This window comes from Pipistrellus kuhlii, unplaced genomic scaffold (assembly GCF_014108245.1).
Source record: "Pipistrellus kuhlii isolate mPipKuh1 unplaced genomic scaffold, mPipKuh1.p scaffold_m20_p_81, whole genome shotgun sequence".
Lineage (NCBI taxonomy): Eukaryota > Metazoa > Chordata > Mammalia > Chiroptera > Vespertilionidae > Pipistrellus > Pipistrellus kuhlii.
Window position 1 is genome coordinate 491,550 of NW_023425586.1, and position 16,782 is coordinate 508,331.

Below are 16,782 nucleotides of genomic sequence, written 5' to 3' on the forward strand. Positions count from 1 at the left end.
CGTGCTTGCCCTTCTCCGGTTCGTCCGTTGCCTGCGCTCCGAGGGCCCTTATGCCAAGGGGACTCGCTCCACCGAGAGGGCCGGTGGGACAGCTTGCCAAGTACCCCCCCCCCTCCTTTCTGCACACGGGAGCCCGGTCATGTGGGAGTGTGGGGAGCGCAGGGGCGGAGGGAGGGGCTGGGGAAGCAGTGAGGAGCACAGCACAGCCCCTTCCCCCAGCCATTCATCCTCCCCCCTCCTACCTCCTCCCTCCCCTCCCTCCCCCTCCCTCCCCCCCACCTCCTCCCTCCCTCCTCCCTCCCCTCTCCCGCCTCCTCCCTCCCGCCCTCCCCCCTCCCTCCTCCCTCCCTCCCGCGGCTGGACAGAGCCAGGGCGCTGACCGCTGGCTCCTCAGTGTCTGTCGCTCATCGGCACATCCTGCCCCAGGCCCATCCCCATCGGCCCTGACAGGCCCAAGGCCGCAGCCTGCGAACAGCAGGACAGGGAGCCCGGCCCCGGCTCCGCCCGGCCCCACCAGCGGAGGCGGAGGGCAGGGCGGGGCCGGCTCCGGGAGAGGCTGTCCTGTCCGGGTCCCACTCCTTTGGGGACGGGATGAAAGCAAGGAATCTGTCCCCAGAGATTACAGGAGCCACGGGCTCACTCCCAGGCCGACACACACACACACACCACACACCACACACCACACACACCCACACACACACACACACCACACACACCACACACACAGGCACACACACCACACACCACACACACACACCACACACCACACACACACACACCACACACCACACACACACACACACCACACACCACACACACACACACCACACACACACACCACACACACCACACACACACACACCACACACCACACACACCACACACACACACCACACACCACACACCACACACCACACACCACACACCACACACCACACACACACACACACACCACACACCACACACCACACACACCACACACACACACCACACACACACACCACACACACACACCACACACACACACCACACACACACACCACACACCACACACCACACACACCACACACCACACACACCACACACACACACACACACACACACACACAGGCACACACACAGGCACGCACACACACACACACACACACACACAGGCACACACACAGGCACGCACGCTCACGCGTGCAGACCCAGCACCCCCCTGTGCCGGAGGCCGGGAGAGCGGGGCGCGGCGGCCTGGCCTGGGGGTGTGGACGCTGAGCCCGGCCCGGAGGCTCCGTCCCGCTGAGCCCGGCCCGGAGGCTCCGTCCCGCTGAGCCCGGCCCCGGAGGCTCCGTCCCGCTGAGCCCGGCCCGGAGGCTCCGTCCCGCTGAGCCCGGCCCGGAGGCTCCGTCCCGCTGAGCCGGCCCGGAGGCTCCGTCCCGCTGAGCCGGGCCCGGAGGCTCCGTCCCGCTGAGCCCGGCCCCGGAGGCTCCGTCCCGCTGAGCCCGGCCCCGGAGGCTCCGTCCCGCTGAGCCCGGCCCCGGCCCCGGAGGCTCCGTCCCGCTGAGCCGGGCCCCGGAGGCTCCGTCCCGCTGAGCCCGGCCCGGAGGCTCCGTCCCGCTGAGCCCGGCCCCGGAGGCTCCGTCCCGCTGAGCCGGCCCCGGAGGCTCCGTCCCGCTGAGCCGGCCCCGGAGGCTCCGTCCCGCTGAGCCCGGCCCCGGGAGCCTCACCTCGGACCAGGATGAAGGTGCCCGGGCCCCGCACGCTGCCGTGCGGCCAGCGGACGGAGCAGTAGTAGGTGCCGGTGGCCAGCGCGCTGGGCAGCCGGGGGGTGACCAGGCACTCCGTGGTGTGGGTCTGGTTCTCCTGGCCGGCGCTGGGCTGGCAGCCGGTCGGCTCCTCGGCGCTCTCCTGGCCCTGGCGGTTCACATAGAAGGAGCTGACGGTGAAGGTTCTGAACGCTGGGGTGTACGGGTAGGTGATTCTGCAGCTGAAGGACACGGCCTGGTTGGCCAGAGAGGCCAGAACCGGGGGGCCAGGGCGCGCCACCGACTGCCCTCCTGCAGAGGAAGGAAAGGAGACGCTGGCTCTCTGCCCCCGCGCCCCCGCCCTGGGCCAGGGCCTCGCCACGGCCCCGCCCCCGCGCCCAGGCGGCGTGCACGAGCGGCCTTCTCCGGAGAAGAGGGGTCCGATGTCAGGGAGGCCAAGCTGCTAGCTCCCCCCGCCACCGCATTTTAAAATATGTTTCTATTGATTCCAGAGAGGACGGGAGGAGAGAGAAATAGAAACATCAATGATGAGAACAAACCACCTATTGGCTGCCTCCGGCACGCCTCACGCTAAGGGCCGAGCCTGCAGCCCAGGCCTGACTGGGAACCGAACCAGGACCTCCTGGTTCCCAGTCCACGCTCAAGCCCCGAGCCCCGCCGCCCCGCCAGCTGCTTTCAATCTCTCAGAGGCGGTGGCCACAGGGGCGGGCGGGCGGGCGGGGGGGCAGGGGGAGCCCGTGACTAACCGCGCGCACGGCCTGAGCAGAACCAGCACAGCAGCGAGGAGGAAGGAAGCAGGAAAGAGAGGGAAGAGACCCTTCTGGGCGGAGAGCACGCCTCCCGGGGCCAGCAGAGGGCGGCAGGTGTGCCCAGCTCTGCCCATCGGAGGAGGTGGGAGACAGTCCCAGCTCGGAGAAGGGTTCGCCAGGATTTTAGGGGCCACAGCCAGCAGCACCGCCCGCCGGGAGCGGCCTTCCCACAACACAGGCATCCACACGGCGCTCAGTGAGGGCCACAAGGCAGCTTTGTGGGAGCTGCCTCCTCCCCACCCACCCCATTAGCGGCCCCAGGAAAGCAGTTTGAGAGCCCCGAAGCCGCAGCCTGCCTGCCGGGCCTCCGCCTCCTGCAGGCTCCTGAGATGCCGGGCAGCGGGCAGCGGGCAGCGGGCAGTGGGCAGTGGGCAGCGGGCAGAGGGCAGCGGGCAGCGGGCAGAGGGCAGCGGGCAGCGGGCAGCGTGCAGCGGGCAGAGGGCAGAGGGCAGCGGGCAGAGGGCAGCGGGAAGAGGGCATCAGGCAGCGGGCAGAGGGCAGCGGGCAGCGGGCAGAGGGCAGCGGGCAGCGGGCAGTGGGCAGCGGGCAGCGGGCAGCGGGCAGCGGGCAGCGGGCAGCGGGCAGAGGGCAGCGGGCAGTGGGCAGCGGGCAGCGGGCAGAGGGCAGCGGGCAGAGGGCAGCGGGCAGCGGGCAGCGGGCAGCGGGCAGAGGGCAGCGGGCAGAGGGCAGCGGGCAGCGGGCAGAGGGCAGAGGGCAGAGGGCAGCGGGCAGCGGGCAGAGGGCAGCGGGCAGCGGGCAGAGGGCAGAGGGCAGAGGGCAGCGGGCAGCGGGCAGCGGGCAGAGGGCAGAGGGCAGCGGGCAGAGGGCAGAGGGCAGCGGGCAGCGGGCAGAGGGCAGAGGGCAGCGGGCAGAGGGCAGCGGGCAGCGGGCAGTGGGCAGGCGGGCAGAGTAAGGGGACGTGGGCAGCGGGCGCGGGCGGGGCATCGGGCAGAGGGCAGAGGGGCCAGAGGGCAGCGGGCAGAGGGGCAGAGGGCAGCGGGCGAGGGCAGCGGGCCAGCTGGGCAGTGGGCCATCGGGCAGGGCAGCGGGCAGCGGGGCAGTGGGCAGCGGGCAGAGGGCAGGGGCCAGGAGGCGCAGAGGGCAGCGGGCAGAGGGCAGCAGAGTGCAAGCGGGGCAGAGGGCAGCGGGGCAGCGGGCAGGGGCCGGGGCAGAGGCAGCGGGGGTGCAGTGGGCAGCGGGCAGCGGGCAGCAGGGCAGCGGTGCGGCAGAGGCAGCGGGGCAGGGGAGAGGGGCAGAGGGCAGAGGGCAGACAGAGGCAGCGGGGGCAGGCGGGCAGAGGGCAGCGGGCAGAGGGCAGCGGGGGGCAGAGGGCAGAGGGCAGAGGCAGAGGGAGGAGGGCAGCGGGGCAGAGCGAGGCCGGGGCCAGCGGGCAGCGGGCAGCGGGCAGAGGGCAGCGGGCAGAGGGCAGCGGGCAGCGGGCAGCGGGCAGCAGGCAGCGGCTGCGCTGGGCCAGGGCACACCTCCCACCCAGACCCGCTGCACTAGCCGCTCGGCTCAGCACACCCCGTCCCCCCAGCACCTTCCCTCTCGGCCGCCAAACAGCAGACAGTTCTAAATTGAGGTCGGCAGCGAGCAGCCAAGAACACGCCGGCCAGGTTGTTAATCGGGAGAAGATCATGCGCCTGAGACGCGCACAGGAAGCGGCGAGATTTATTCCGTTGGGAAGGCCGGCGTGGGCTCCTGCTGGAGTGGGGCTGGCCCCGGGCCAGCTGCTTTCTGCCCAGACTCTCCGCTCAGCCCCAGCAGGTCCCGGGGGCGGGCCCCTGGAGGAGGGGGCACAGGGACAGGCCTGCCTCACACCCTTCAGTCCCTCCAGCTCCGGCCACGCTGATACTCTGAGAGACAGCCCTCCCCAAAGTCACTGGCAGCTCCAGGGAACCGACTGGCAGGTCTGGGTGTCACCGTGGGTCGGCTTTGTCGCCGTCATTCACAGGACGATGCTCACGTGTGGGGAACCCCGCCCCGCTCCGGCCGCGGAGACCGCGGGATTGCACAGCGACTGTACCCCTGGCTCTGCTGCAGGGTGGCCCCGTCGTAGCTGAACTATTACAGTCAAACGAGGAGCATTGGCCAAGGCTGGGGTTTGTGTGAGACGGGCAGGGGCAGGGGCAGGGGCAGGGGCAGGGGCAAAGGCTGGGCCCCCAGGTGGGCCGTGAAGGACAAGAGGCGAGAGGGTGAGATGAATATCACTCACCCCCTCCAGCAGGCCTCTCCTCCCCGCCTCAGTCTGGGACATCCACCTGCTCCCCTACCAGTTCCTACTCAGTCCCTGGGGGGTGGGGGTGGAATCCCCGCTGCTTTCACCGCATCCTCCCATTTGGTCCTCGCATGGCCCCACAAGGCGCCGGCGCAGACCGGCTTGTGTTTCCGAGGCGGGGGTGGGGGGCGAGGCGGTTAGAACTGGACCCGGACCGTGGGGAGGTGGCCACACGGGGCTGCTCGGAGGCTGGCAGCCTCCCGGCTCCTGCCGCTCCTGTGTCCGGGAGGCACCATGTGACGCTGTCCTGTCTTTCCCGCAGGAAGACATCTCCGTTGTCTGACAGAGCTCCCCTCAGGCAGGTCCCCCCAGAGATGGGGGTCTGCCGCTGCAATCACGCCCTCGGGGGCGGGGGCGGGGGTTCGTTACTTTAAGGTCAGAGGGCCAGGGTCGTGAAAATGCAGAGAGAGGAGAACTCAGATCCCATGAAACCGCTGCCTCCACACGTGATGGGGGAGGCGGCCTCCGTGGACTGGGTCCCAGCCAAGCTGGCACTGCGATCAGGCATCGATCAGCTGCCTCCCGCACACCCCCCACTGGGGATGTGCCCGCAACCAAGGTCCATGCCCTTGACCGAAATGGAACCTGGGACCCTTCAGTCCGCAGGCCAAAGCTCTATCCACTGAGCCACACCAGCTAGGCTGCAGGCCACCGTTTAAAGCACATGTGTCAAACACAAGGCCCGCGGGCCAAATCCGTCCCGCCAGGCCTTGCAATGTGGCCCGCACCGCGCTGTCATCACTGCACTCCGCTGCGTTTCCATCACAATGACAGTTTATGACTGTTCAGTAAACCATTCGGCCCGCGATTTAGGCTGGATTTTAGATTTTGGCCCCTTCTCTGATTGAGTTCGACACCCCTAGTTTAAAGAAACATTGCAGTGCTGGCGTGGAGGGTCCAGCCATGTCTGCAGGCCCCAGCCCTCAGATCATTGCCCGCAGACGCCGGGCTGCCAGGCTCCGGAGGCTGTGCCATGCTGGCCCCACACTCGGAGTGTCCTCCCGCTCCCTGCCGGCCCTGAGCGTCTGCAGGACTCGCACCCGTCCCCCGGAGCACTCCTGGGGCACAGCCCGCTCTGCACAGCACTCAGGCACCCCGTTCGGCCAGGGGCCGGTGGGACCTCCCCTTTTGCAGATGGGGAAACTGAGGCTCGGAGGAGGAAAAAGCTTTGCTCAAGCCGGACGGGGTAGTGATGGGCTGTTACGCTGGGTCCCTTTGGGTCCTGGACCCACACGCTGCCCACGCCTCCACGCCGCCACTGTGACGTCTCAAAGCGAGCCGAGGAAAAGACTCCAACGACAGCACCGGCCGTTCAAGGGGAGCAGAACCGAGGCCATTTTTCTGGACTTGGGCCATCGAACCGGCAGACACCGCGGCTCCCAGGAGTCCGGGACAATGAGAGCAAACCGGCAGCGTGAGGGGTGCCTGCTGCGCCCTCCGCGGAACCTGCGGCCCCAGAGCCGACGCCGGTGGCCTGGGAGCCTCTACACACCGGTCCCGAGGGGGCCCGAGGGGGCCCGGGGGGGCGCCAGCACCTCCCTCACCACCGAGAGGACACGCCTCACCCCAGAACCTGGCCCCGTCCCGTCTCTCCCCTCCCTCCCCACTCCCTGCCGTCCTGGCCTCCTGGCTGCTCCCACCCCCACTCCTGGGCCCGGCCTTGGCCCCAGCCCCTCTGCCTGGGCCTCAGACCCCGCTGTGCGCTGAGCGCCAGCCTGGTCAGCCGAGGTGAGGTAAAGGGAGCACTTGGCTTCCCCAGCCCCGGAGGAGGGCGGTCCCACGGCCTGTGTCTCGGGCACCGAGTTCTGCCCCCGGTTCAGTGCTGGCACCTTCGGAGCCGCCTCTTTCCAGAGGCCCCGCAGGGCTGCTGGGAGGCGCAGACGGGCTGCGGGCGGGTGTGTTTCAGCGCTGCCGTCTGCCTGAGCGCGGACGCCAGGACACCGCGGGCCACGGCCGGTCCCCGGACACGCATCACACAGGACGGCGCGTGGCCGAGTGCGGATGCAGGAGGCACAGGACCACGGCCGGCCCTCCCGGACACGCATCACACAGGCCAGGCGCTGACGCAGGAGCCTGTGCACAGAGCACGCGGATGGCGAGCGGTGAGCCCGGAGCCCACGGAACCTGCCATCTGCCCGCTGCCACCTCTCCCGCCGCCTCCGCCTTCGGGGGTGCACGGAGGGGGCCGGCCGGGCCTCCCCGTGGCCCGCGGTTCTCACCCCCCAGACCCTGGAACCTGGTGCCCGCTGGCCGCGGACCCGAGCCCAGGGCGGGGCGTCGGGTGTTTGTGAAGCGGAACAGCCGTTCCCTCCGTCTGAAAAGCAAGTTGCTCAGACGGTGGAGCTCGTTGGAGGGGGTGCCCCCCGCAGCCCTCCCCCAGCCGCCCACCCTCAAGGAGGGTGTCAGGAGGGGGTGGGGGGGATTTTAGGGCCAAGGGGTGGGTGGGGCTCGGCTCCTTGCCGCTGAAGGGGGAGGGGGAAATGGAAAGAGGGGGATGAACCCCACGGGGCGTCCCTGGGGGGGCCCCCCTGATGCCAGCTGGGACGTGCGGGAGGAAGGCAGTCAGGGCTGCAGAGACCAGGGGAGGGGCCCCGGGCAGCCAGCTGGGGCGGCCCTTGGGCTGGGCCCTGCCTTGGTTTTTAGATGTAGTTCTTCAGCCCGGAGCCCCCCTCTCTCCCCCATTACGGTGGGACGTGCTCACTGCGGACCCCGCAGAGCAGGATCAGAAGGACTTGGAGCTGCGGTCCCGCCCGCATCCATCCCATCGCCGGGGGAACACGTGATCCCCCTCCCACCCCGCACCACGTGCTCTTTGAAGGGAGAGTAGGAGGCGGCTGAGGGGGGCGGGGCGGGGGATGTAAGCACAAGAAAGCCCTCGAGTGAAGCTTCTAGAAGTCTGGCCACAGAGCACTGAGAGGGAAGGCTCAGCCTGGCGGAGTGGAAAGAAAGGGTTTGGGGGCGGAGGGGGGGCAGAGCGCCAGCCCCGTCCTGAACCCTGAGCGCCTCTGAGCGTCTCGATCACCTTTCCCGGGGCTGTGACGGGAGGAAGCCTGGAGGCGCCTCCGCCGTGGCCCCAAACCCTCGCCCCAGCACCCCTCTGGGGCTCAGCCCTCCCCTCCAGCCCCCTTTCACATACACGCCCGCCTGTCCCTGCACCAGCTCCTTCTGGGAACCTCCACCAGATCAGTTATCCTGACTCCCCTAAATCTCTACCTCCCCAACCGTCCCCTCCGGCCAAAACCACTGCACGTTCCTCCACCAGCCAGCCCGTCCCTGGTCCCTGCCCTGTCCCTGCCTCTGCCCCCCTCCCCCTTCCCCCCCGCCCTGTCCCTGCCTCTGCCCCCCTCCCCCCTGCCCTGTCCCTGCCTCTGCCCCCCTCCCCCCTGCCCTGTCCCTGCCTCTGCCCCCCTCTCCCCGCCCTGTCCCTGCCTCTGCCTCCCTCTCCCCGCCCTGTCCCTGCCTCTGCCCCCCTCTCCCCGCCCTGTCCCTGCCTCTGCCCCCCTCTCCCCGCCCTGTCCCTGCCTCTGCCCCCCTCTCCCCGCCCTGTCCCTGCCTCTGTCCACCTCCCGCCTCTGTTCTCCCCCCCACCCACCCCCAGCTCTGTCCCTGCCTCTGTCCCCCCTGCTCCCAACCCCCGCCTCTGTCCCTGCCTCAGCCCAGTCTCCTGCCTTCCCCTGAGCAGGAGGTCAGCAGAGATCCAGGTTGATAAGCTGTGGCTCCTGACGTTTCTGGCCTTGACCCTGACCCTGCTGACACCTCCTTGCAAGGCTCCCCCAGCCCACTGCTCTCTGTGCCCTTCCTCTGGCTTTTCTTACACGGCCCACCGCTTAAGGCTGGTACCTGTCCCTTGGCTGTGTCCGCACCCTAACCCGCCTCAGGTGAGCTCAGACTGCGCCCCCCTCGGTCACAGGTGCACACCTGGGGGCAGGGCTGGTCCGTGGGAGGGTGGGCAGAGGAACAGCAGATGTGACCTTGGCCAACGGCCAGGCAGGCTGGAGCCAGGTGGGCAGGTGGAAGCACACCTTCCAGGCCCGTGAGCACAGTTGTCCAGAGGCTCGGAAGTGGGGGCGGGCCCTAGTCAGTGTGGTTCAGTGGATAGAGCGTCGGCCTGCGGACTGAAGGGTCCCCAGGTTCGATTCCGATCAAGGGCATGTGCCTGGGTTGCAGGCTCCATCCCCAGTAGGGGGTGTGCAGGAGGCAGCCCATCAATGATTCTCTCTCATCGATGTTTCTATCTCTGTCCCTCTCCCTTCCTCTCTGAAATTAATTATAAAAGAAGTGGGGGTGGGAGGGGGGCTGCTGCCAGGGTCCGAGGAGGGTGTGGCGCTGCCTGTGGCCGCACGGACCCACGGGGACCGCCCTGTGGCTATGGCTGCCCCTGGGTCGGGAGGGGAGGCGCTGAGTCACAGGGTTTGCAGGCCTTACATTTCCACGCGTGCTGCCAAGGGCTGCAGACTCCTGCCCTTGGCCCTAGGCCGAGGGCTGTGAGGGGACACGCCCGCCCTGGGCTTTGGGCAGTGCTGGCTCCTGCAGGGTCCCCTCCCCCTGGCCCACCTGCAGGGGCCTGGCCCAGGGCTCCGAGGGGCTCCAGCTCTGGCCCCCCCTTCCCCCGCCGCAGCCCACCCATGGGGGGGGCCAGGCCCCCTCACTGCCTTCTCCCCAGCCCTAGGCACCCCCCAACCCCGCCCCGCCCGCCCTGAGGAGAGGCTCCTACAGCGCCGCCCCAGGCTGCTGGCCAGAGGCCCGTGGGAGGGACTGGGCACCGGGAAGTCAGGTGACTTTGCCACCGTCTCCCTGAACCCAGACCCAGGCTCGTACCCAAACCCAGGCTGGGCAGACTGTGCTCACCATCCGCGTGGCCTGCCAATCTCACATCCCCCTGCCCCTCCCCCTCGCAGCTTATTCCAGCCGCCCCTCCCGCCCCAGGGCCTGCCACCCACACTCCCAGACCTGAGAGCAGGAGCCGGAGGAGGGTCCGAGGGAGCAGGCGAGAGGCAGATCCCGCTCCAGGTCCATTTGCCCAGCCCTCCTGCGTCCTCTCCCCGTCACCAGACACTGGGTCGGTCTCTCCACCTGTGCCCAGCGGAGCCTAAGGCTCAGGGGCCGGGGGCTCACACCAGCACCACCCGGCCCGGGCGCCTCCCCTGGTGGCATCCATCACCCGCTTGGAACCCGGGGCGGGGGCGGCTGTGGCTCAGGCGCCGCAATGGTCCTGTCACCACACCTGTCCCCGGGCCAGGGCCTGTGGGCACCTGCCCTCTGGGAGCTCCCCGGCCGCCAGGAGGCGGGCAGCTGAGAGAGCAGCCCAGAGGGAGCGTGTCCTGGAGGCACCGCACACCCATGAGCGCGGAGACCACACGCACATCCCAGCCCCGGGAGCACTGAGACGTGGCCCTTAGCCACACAGACGGGCACAGCCGTCCAGTGGCCTCCCCGCCAGCGCCGACAGCCGTTCGCACAGGGCCAGGGACAGTTCACGCTGCGCGGGCCATGTGGTCTCTACTGCAAAGACGTGACTCCGAGCAGGGCGCCAGCAGCCCTGGGTGATCTACGAACGCTGTGGGTGGCTCTGTTCCAATAAAACTTTATTTACTGACCCGGAAATGTGCCTACAGTGTAATTTTCCCCTTTTTTTCTTTTCTTTTTTTTAAAAATATATTTTATTGATTTTGTACAGAGAGGAAGGGAGAGAGAGAGTTAGAAACATCAATGAGAGATAGACATCGATCAGCTGCCTCTTGCACACCCCCTACTGGGGATATGCCCACAACCAAGGTACATGCCCTTGACCAGAATCGAACCCGGGACCTTTCAGTCCCCAAGCCAACGCTCTATCCATTGAGCCAAACCGGTCTTGGCATACAGTGTAATTTTCACGTATTGTGAAATATTCCTCTTTTGATTTCCAACACACCCTCCCCCTTCAACCATTAAAAATAAATCTAAGAACTGCCGGCCGGAGTGGCTCAGGGGTTGAGCATCGACCTGTGATCCAGGAGGTCATTGATGGATTCCCGGTCAGGACACAGGCCCGGGGTGTCGGCTCAGTCCCCGGTGTGGGGCGTGCAGGAGGCAGCCGACCAATGATTCTCTGATCCTGGATGTTTCTATCTCTCTCTTCCTCTCCTTCCTCCTCCTTCCTCTCCCTTCCTCTCTGAAATCAATAACAAAATATTTTTTGAAAATCTAAGAGCCATTCATAACTCGGGGCCAGACCTGGGCCGTGTCCACACCCGGCTCTTTGGCAAAGAGAATGAACCAGCACCGGCCACACCAGCCACTGAGAGATCTTCAAAGTCTCACCCGAATGAGAGGAGCCGCCACTGAGCACCCGGCCGAGGCCAAAGCGGCAGGGCCGTCGCGCAGGGACACAGCGAAGGGGCGGGTGGGGCTGGGGCCCGGGGCTCAGAGGCACGCGTGTTCCCCTCCCTGGCCCTGTGGGCACACAGCCTTGGTTTAAAGGTGTGCTGTGCTTTTCTGTATGCGCATCCCATGTCACACTTTAAAGAGAAAGCAGGACTGTCTGAACCCTGCCTGGCGGGCGTTTGTAATCCGCCGGGAACGGCTGCCCAGCGGGATCCATCCCACCGCTCTGCCCCCGAGGCTCCCGCAGGTCAAACCTCCGGCTCTGCCTCTGGCCTCCCGGCCTTGATCCCTGCGGGGCCTGCCCGCCCCCCGCCCCTCGCTCTCTCCTCCCCATCTCACCCCCCCCCTCCGCCCCTCCCCGCACTCCCCAGCGGAGCAGGCTCTCTGCCAGCCTCCAAAGCTGTGCTGGGATTAGACGCAGGTGGAGGCCGGGGGGAGAAAGGACCGGAGTCCAGCGCAAACGGAGGCCGGGGCACCCACCCCGGGTACCTCCAGGAGAGTCCGTGTCCCCAGGCTGAGAGCGGGGTTGTGCCCTGTTCCCTCCTGGTGCCCCCAGTGCCTAGAACGGGTCCTCCTCAATGGATATTGGAGGAATAACACCGCCCAGGGCCCGGGAATGGCCAGGACTGACATTTGTTGGGGACACTGAGGCTCAGAGAGGTTAAGTGCCTTGCCTGAGCTCACACAGCAGTCGGTGAAGGAAGGCAGGACTTGCCCCTGGCCCGCCTGGCCCCAAGGCCCTTGGGGGCAGCTGAGGCCTGTGTCCAGGCTCAGGAGAGCAGTGGCCCCTGAGACCACAGGCGCTGCCGGAGAAAATGGAGCAGGAGAAGCTCAGATGCTAACAGGGTGTGTCAGAGACCCCAAGGGGCCGGGGCTCACCCGGATGCTGAGCCTGTCACCTATCACCTGAATCTTGGGTTTTGGTTGGCTCTGCTAGGCTGGTGGGCGCTGACTCTCTGAGCCCCAACCATGTGCCCTGACCACTTGCTCTCAGGATGTGCTGGCAGGCAGGCACTACTATCACACCCATTTACCAGATAGGGCAACTGAGGCACCACGGCATTAAGAACCTGCCCCGGGTCCCAGGGTGAGTTGCAGAGCTGACTCAAACGCAGGCTGCTCGCCCCGGGTCCCGAGCCTCAACCCTGCCTCCCCCTGGCTCCCTGACCACACTCCCCGGGCCCGAGTGAGGGGTGCGGGCAGGGTCTGCGGCGCTGACGGAGCTGCCTGCACCAGGCTGCTGGCTGGAGTCTGGGGGGCGAGGGGATGTGGGACAGGACTGCAGGGGCGGGGCCAGGAGAACGGGGTGCTGCCTGCCCCCCCAGACGGCCTGGGAGACACAGGTGGTTTCCCCTCTTGTGAAAGAGCATTTCTCTTTTCCTGATTTACGGCAACACAAGGACCGAGATGTTACAAAACCACCTCACACCGCAGTCTCCTCCGCGCAGGCTCCCGGCTGCGTCAGGGCCCTTTGGGGGGGGGGGGGCCCACAAACAGAAACGATGGGAATTTGGGGAAATCACGCTAACAATGACTACGTGAGAGTTCAAAGGCAGAGTCCCCCACACGCGGCTCCTCAGCTGGTCTCTGCCCGCCGGCTCCGGGCGGGAGCCTCAGGTGGTCAGGCCTGTCTCAGGCCGGGCCTGCGGGAAGGCAGGCACCACACATTCTGCTCTGGCCGCCCTGGCGGTAGGAGGGGAGATTTTTCCTTTCCTTGAAGAAAGTTCTTTATAAAGAAAGGCGAGTGGAACCCCAGAGCCCACTGCCTGGGGTCCTAGCTCGGGGCTCGGGCTGACCCAGCCCTGAACCTGACCTCTACTCGCCCTCTAACCTCGGACACGTTCCCGGCCTCCCGGGCCCTGAGTCTCCGTTCCCGGCCCCTAAGTGGTGCCGGAGGGACAGCACCCCACGGCGCCTCGAGGGGCGCTGAGCTCAGAGAGGCCGACTCCTGGTAACAACAGCGGCTCAGGCGGAGGGGACGGGGGCGTGGGGGGGGCCTGGCCTCATGGAGGTCAGGAGAAGGGGGAGAGCTGCTGCCCTGAGCACGAGGGACCCCAGTGTGGGCACATCCTGGGGGTTCCCTGGCCTGGATGAGCTCACCCCAAGGCCACCCACCCGGGTCCTGCCTTGGACCCAGGCCACCCAGCTTCCAAGCCGGCCTGGGACCAGGAGGGACGGTGCTGGCCCGGGAGAGGCCTGGCTCCCGGGTAAATAACGACGTGTTTCAGGAAGGGGTGGCGCCATCCATCCTGGTGACAGTGACAGTTTTGAGCTCCAGGTTACAGCCTCCCTCCCCTCCCCTCGCTGGCTGACACGGCAACACCAACACCAAGGCGGCTCTGCCTCTGGACAGGCTCAGTGTCCTGCTTCTACCTTCCACCCTGGGACCCTCACCCCTGCACCCACCCCAAGCCCGTGGCCGCTGGCACAGCCGCGCCGCCCACCCTGTCTGAGGGCCGGAGGCCAGGCGGTGCCGGGAGGAGCTGTCAGCATGGAGGGCGGCGGGCCCTCCCCCGCCCCCGCCCCTGCCACCTTGCACGGCATCAGCTAAACAGCCCGGTCCCACGCTGCCCCGTGCAGGCGCAGTGTTCAAAGGCCGCAGGGCCCCGAGGAGACAGATTGGCGGCGGGGTGAAGCGGCTCTGATGTGGGGCCGGGGGAGGACGGTACCTGTGAGCCGCAGGGCCCAGGGGCTCAGGAGCAGGCCCAGGAGCCAGGGGGCCGCGCGCGGGGCCCACCGCCGCCGAGGCTGGCTCTCCATGGGGCCTCCTGGCAGTGGCTCTCCTTCCGCCTTAGTTCCCAGACAGGACAGCGCTGGCAGCCACAGTTCCCCTTCCTGTCCCCACCAGGCCCCTCCCTGGCCACCCTCGGCTTCCTCCAGGCCCACGTGCCTGCTCCACTCCGTGACCCCAACTTCCTGCTCCGGCAGTGGGAACAGCCCCTCCCCGGCCCGGCGCCAGGGGGGCCGCAGGTGGGCTCCGGCCTCAGCCTCCCAACCGGCCAGGCGGGTCCGGGAGACGCTGTCCCTGAGGGGACACAGGTGCCCGTGGTAGCCCCAGAGCTTGGTGAGCCGCTCACTCCTCAAACTGCTTAGAGGTGCCCGTGTCCCAAACCCTCCGCTTGGCAGCAGCCCAGGAGCCCCACAGTGATCTCATCAGAGAGCAGGGCTGGGGGGGGTCCCAGAGGGGCAGGTGGTGATGGAGGAGGGGCAGGCAGTTGGGGTGGGGCAGGAGCCACCGTTCCCAGCCCCACACATGGGGCAGGTCGTTAACCAGCAGGGGCCACCCGTCCCCACAGAGGCCCGGGGGGTGCCTCTCAGCCCGCCCCCCTGCAGCTCCCCTTCCCCCCGGAGACACGGGCACGGCTTCCCCATCCGGTCCGGAGACAGCCCGTCCTCACTGCCAGCAGCACAGACACGGGACCTGTTCCCCTTGGACCCCGGAGCCCAGCCCCAGGCTGAGCTGGGGGGGCCTGGGGGGCAGAGGGAAGGGGTGGGAGGTGGGGAGGAGCCAGGTGCTGGCGCTGGGAGGAAGCAGGGCCAAGGAGGCTGGGTTTCCCCACCTGCCGGCACTTCACCTCTCTCTCCATTAACCGCGATGCCAACCACACAAAGGGGACACCGTGCCCCCAGAGGCCAAGCGGCTTGCCCGAGACCAGGGCAGGTCTGGCTGTGTGAAGCGGGAGCCCGCCCCCACCTCCCGCCGCACGCTCCCCTCCCCCACACACGCTGTGCACGGGAGCGATGAAAGCTACAGGCTTTCCCACCAACGGGATGGGGAGGGGGGAGCGGACGCCCACCAGGTGAGGAAGACGTGTGAACGCACCGTTCCTGCCGGGGGGGCCATGGGGGGCGGGGGCGGTACTGGCTGCCGCTCCATCACAGTGATGCATGGCGGGGGTGTCACGGGGAGACACAGATCATCTGCTTCCCGCTGCGCCCAGCTCCCGTGGGGAGCCACTGTCTGAGCACCTCACGCCGCGGGGAGAGACGCGCGATGCCCCGCGGAGGGAGCGTTCGGGAGGCTCCGTCTGCGCCTCCGGAGCCTCTTCAGGGCCTGGCATCAGGAGGTGGCTGCATGCCCGGCTGCCTCAGAACAGCGCCAGGGGCGCCAGCTCTGATCCTGCCCCTCACTCTGCAGCCACGCTCTCTGCAGCCCTGCAGCCCTGGGCATTGCCACCTGCCTCTGCCCCTGTGCAGAGCTCAGAGCCGCACCTAGTAGGTGCTCAGTAAACACGGTGGGTGTGTGGCCGGGTGGTGAGTGGCGTCAGGGGATAAGGCCCCCCCAGGCTGGCTGCGGAGGGGGGTGCCCAGCACCAAGCCTGGCACAGAGTGGGCTCCCACTGGCTTCAGGGGAGGGCAGACCTCCGTGCTCAGTTCAGTTCCCACATACGCTTATTAAGTACCTACTGTGTGCCAGCAGTGGAAGTGCAAAACATGTCACAGCGGTGCCCTCAGAGTGCTCCCTGTCTAGGAGGGGAAAACAGCCGCCCCAGGATTTTCACCTGCCCTGGGGCGGGGTGGGGGGGGAGCGGGAGAGCAGGAGAGCTGGGGGAAGCAGGCGAGCGGGAGGCCTGGCCTGGCTGCAATTGGGTTCCGTTGCCCAGGAACTGCCCACCTTCTCTGGAGTTCCTCCCAGAATGCACTGTGGGCAGCAGACGCCCAGGAAGCAGAAGTGCCGGGAACGGGACCCCTCTCTTCCCTCCTCCGGCTGTGGGAAGACCCTCCTTCCTCCCCTCAGGCTCCAGCGCCAGGAGGAGCCCCCCACGTGGAGGGGCTCCTCACAGCAGCCCCAGTGCCTGACCCACAGCATCCCGCTCCTCCGGTCCCGGGGTCCCCCGCCCCGGCCCCCTCCGGCCTCTCCCTCAAGCCCCCTGCACGGAGAGGGCGGTGGGGGGCAGTCCCCCCTCCTGGCAGCATGCAGGCTTGCTTCGGGACCCCCTTCCTGCACCAGGTGTGACTGCCCCGATTTTACAGATGAAGAAGCGGAAGTTCAGAGAGTGGAAGCCACCTGCCCGAAGCCACACAGCGAGGAGGCAGCGGGACAAGGACTTGGGCTCCCGCCACAGCCCTTTCAGCAGCCGGTCCCTGCAGTCCCCGCGATCCCTCCCCCAGGGCGGGCTGACAGCCTTCCTCCTGCAGGGAGACAGTGAGTGGCCTGCTTGGGTCCCGGCGGGGACCACTGGCCACACCCCCGGGGTTAGGCTTTCTTGCTAACTGGTTTGGGGAGCAGTGAGGCCCAGGGCACCCTCCCCAGCCTCTGCCTCACCAAGAACAATCCTGACGACCTGACAGCACTAACATGGCCTCCGTGTTCCCCGCGCATGGGTCAGGCCCTGGTAAACGGCACTGAGACAAGCACCGGCCAGGAGGCCAGTCCCGGGAGGTCCTGGGGTGGGGGTGAGGCAGGCGCCAAAGTCCGGAAGGTCCTATGGGGATGGTGCCCCCTTCCCCTCCCCTGGTTGTCCTGTGTCAATGGCGCCACCTGGTGGCCAGCGGGAGCGCCCTCGCCTGCAATGTCTGCCTCTCCAGGTCGCTGCTTCTCCCTCCAGGGCCTCAGGCTGCCCAGCGAGGCCAGGTC

The 16,782-nt window shown here is 67.8% G+C and overlaps 1 protein-coding gene across 1 annotated transcript in view; it reads right to left on the reverse strand.

Annotated features, from left to right (window-relative positions):
* Positions 1-14,074, reverse strand: part of NFAM1 (NFAT activating protein with ITAM motif 1) — a 24,774-nt gene extending 10,700 nt beyond the window's left edge. The window contains exons 1-2 of the mRNA XM_045577075.1: positions 13,874-14,074; positions 1,713-2,042 (exon numbers count right to left, since the gene is read on the reverse strand). Of these exons, the coding sequence (XP_045433031.1) occupies positions 1,713-2,042; positions 13,874-13,964 (421 nt within the window). The 5' untranslated portion in view covers positions 13,965-14,074. The remainder of the gene's footprint in view (positions 1-1,712; positions 2,043-13,873) is intronic.
* Positions 14,075-16,782: the final 2,708 nt, after the last annotated feature.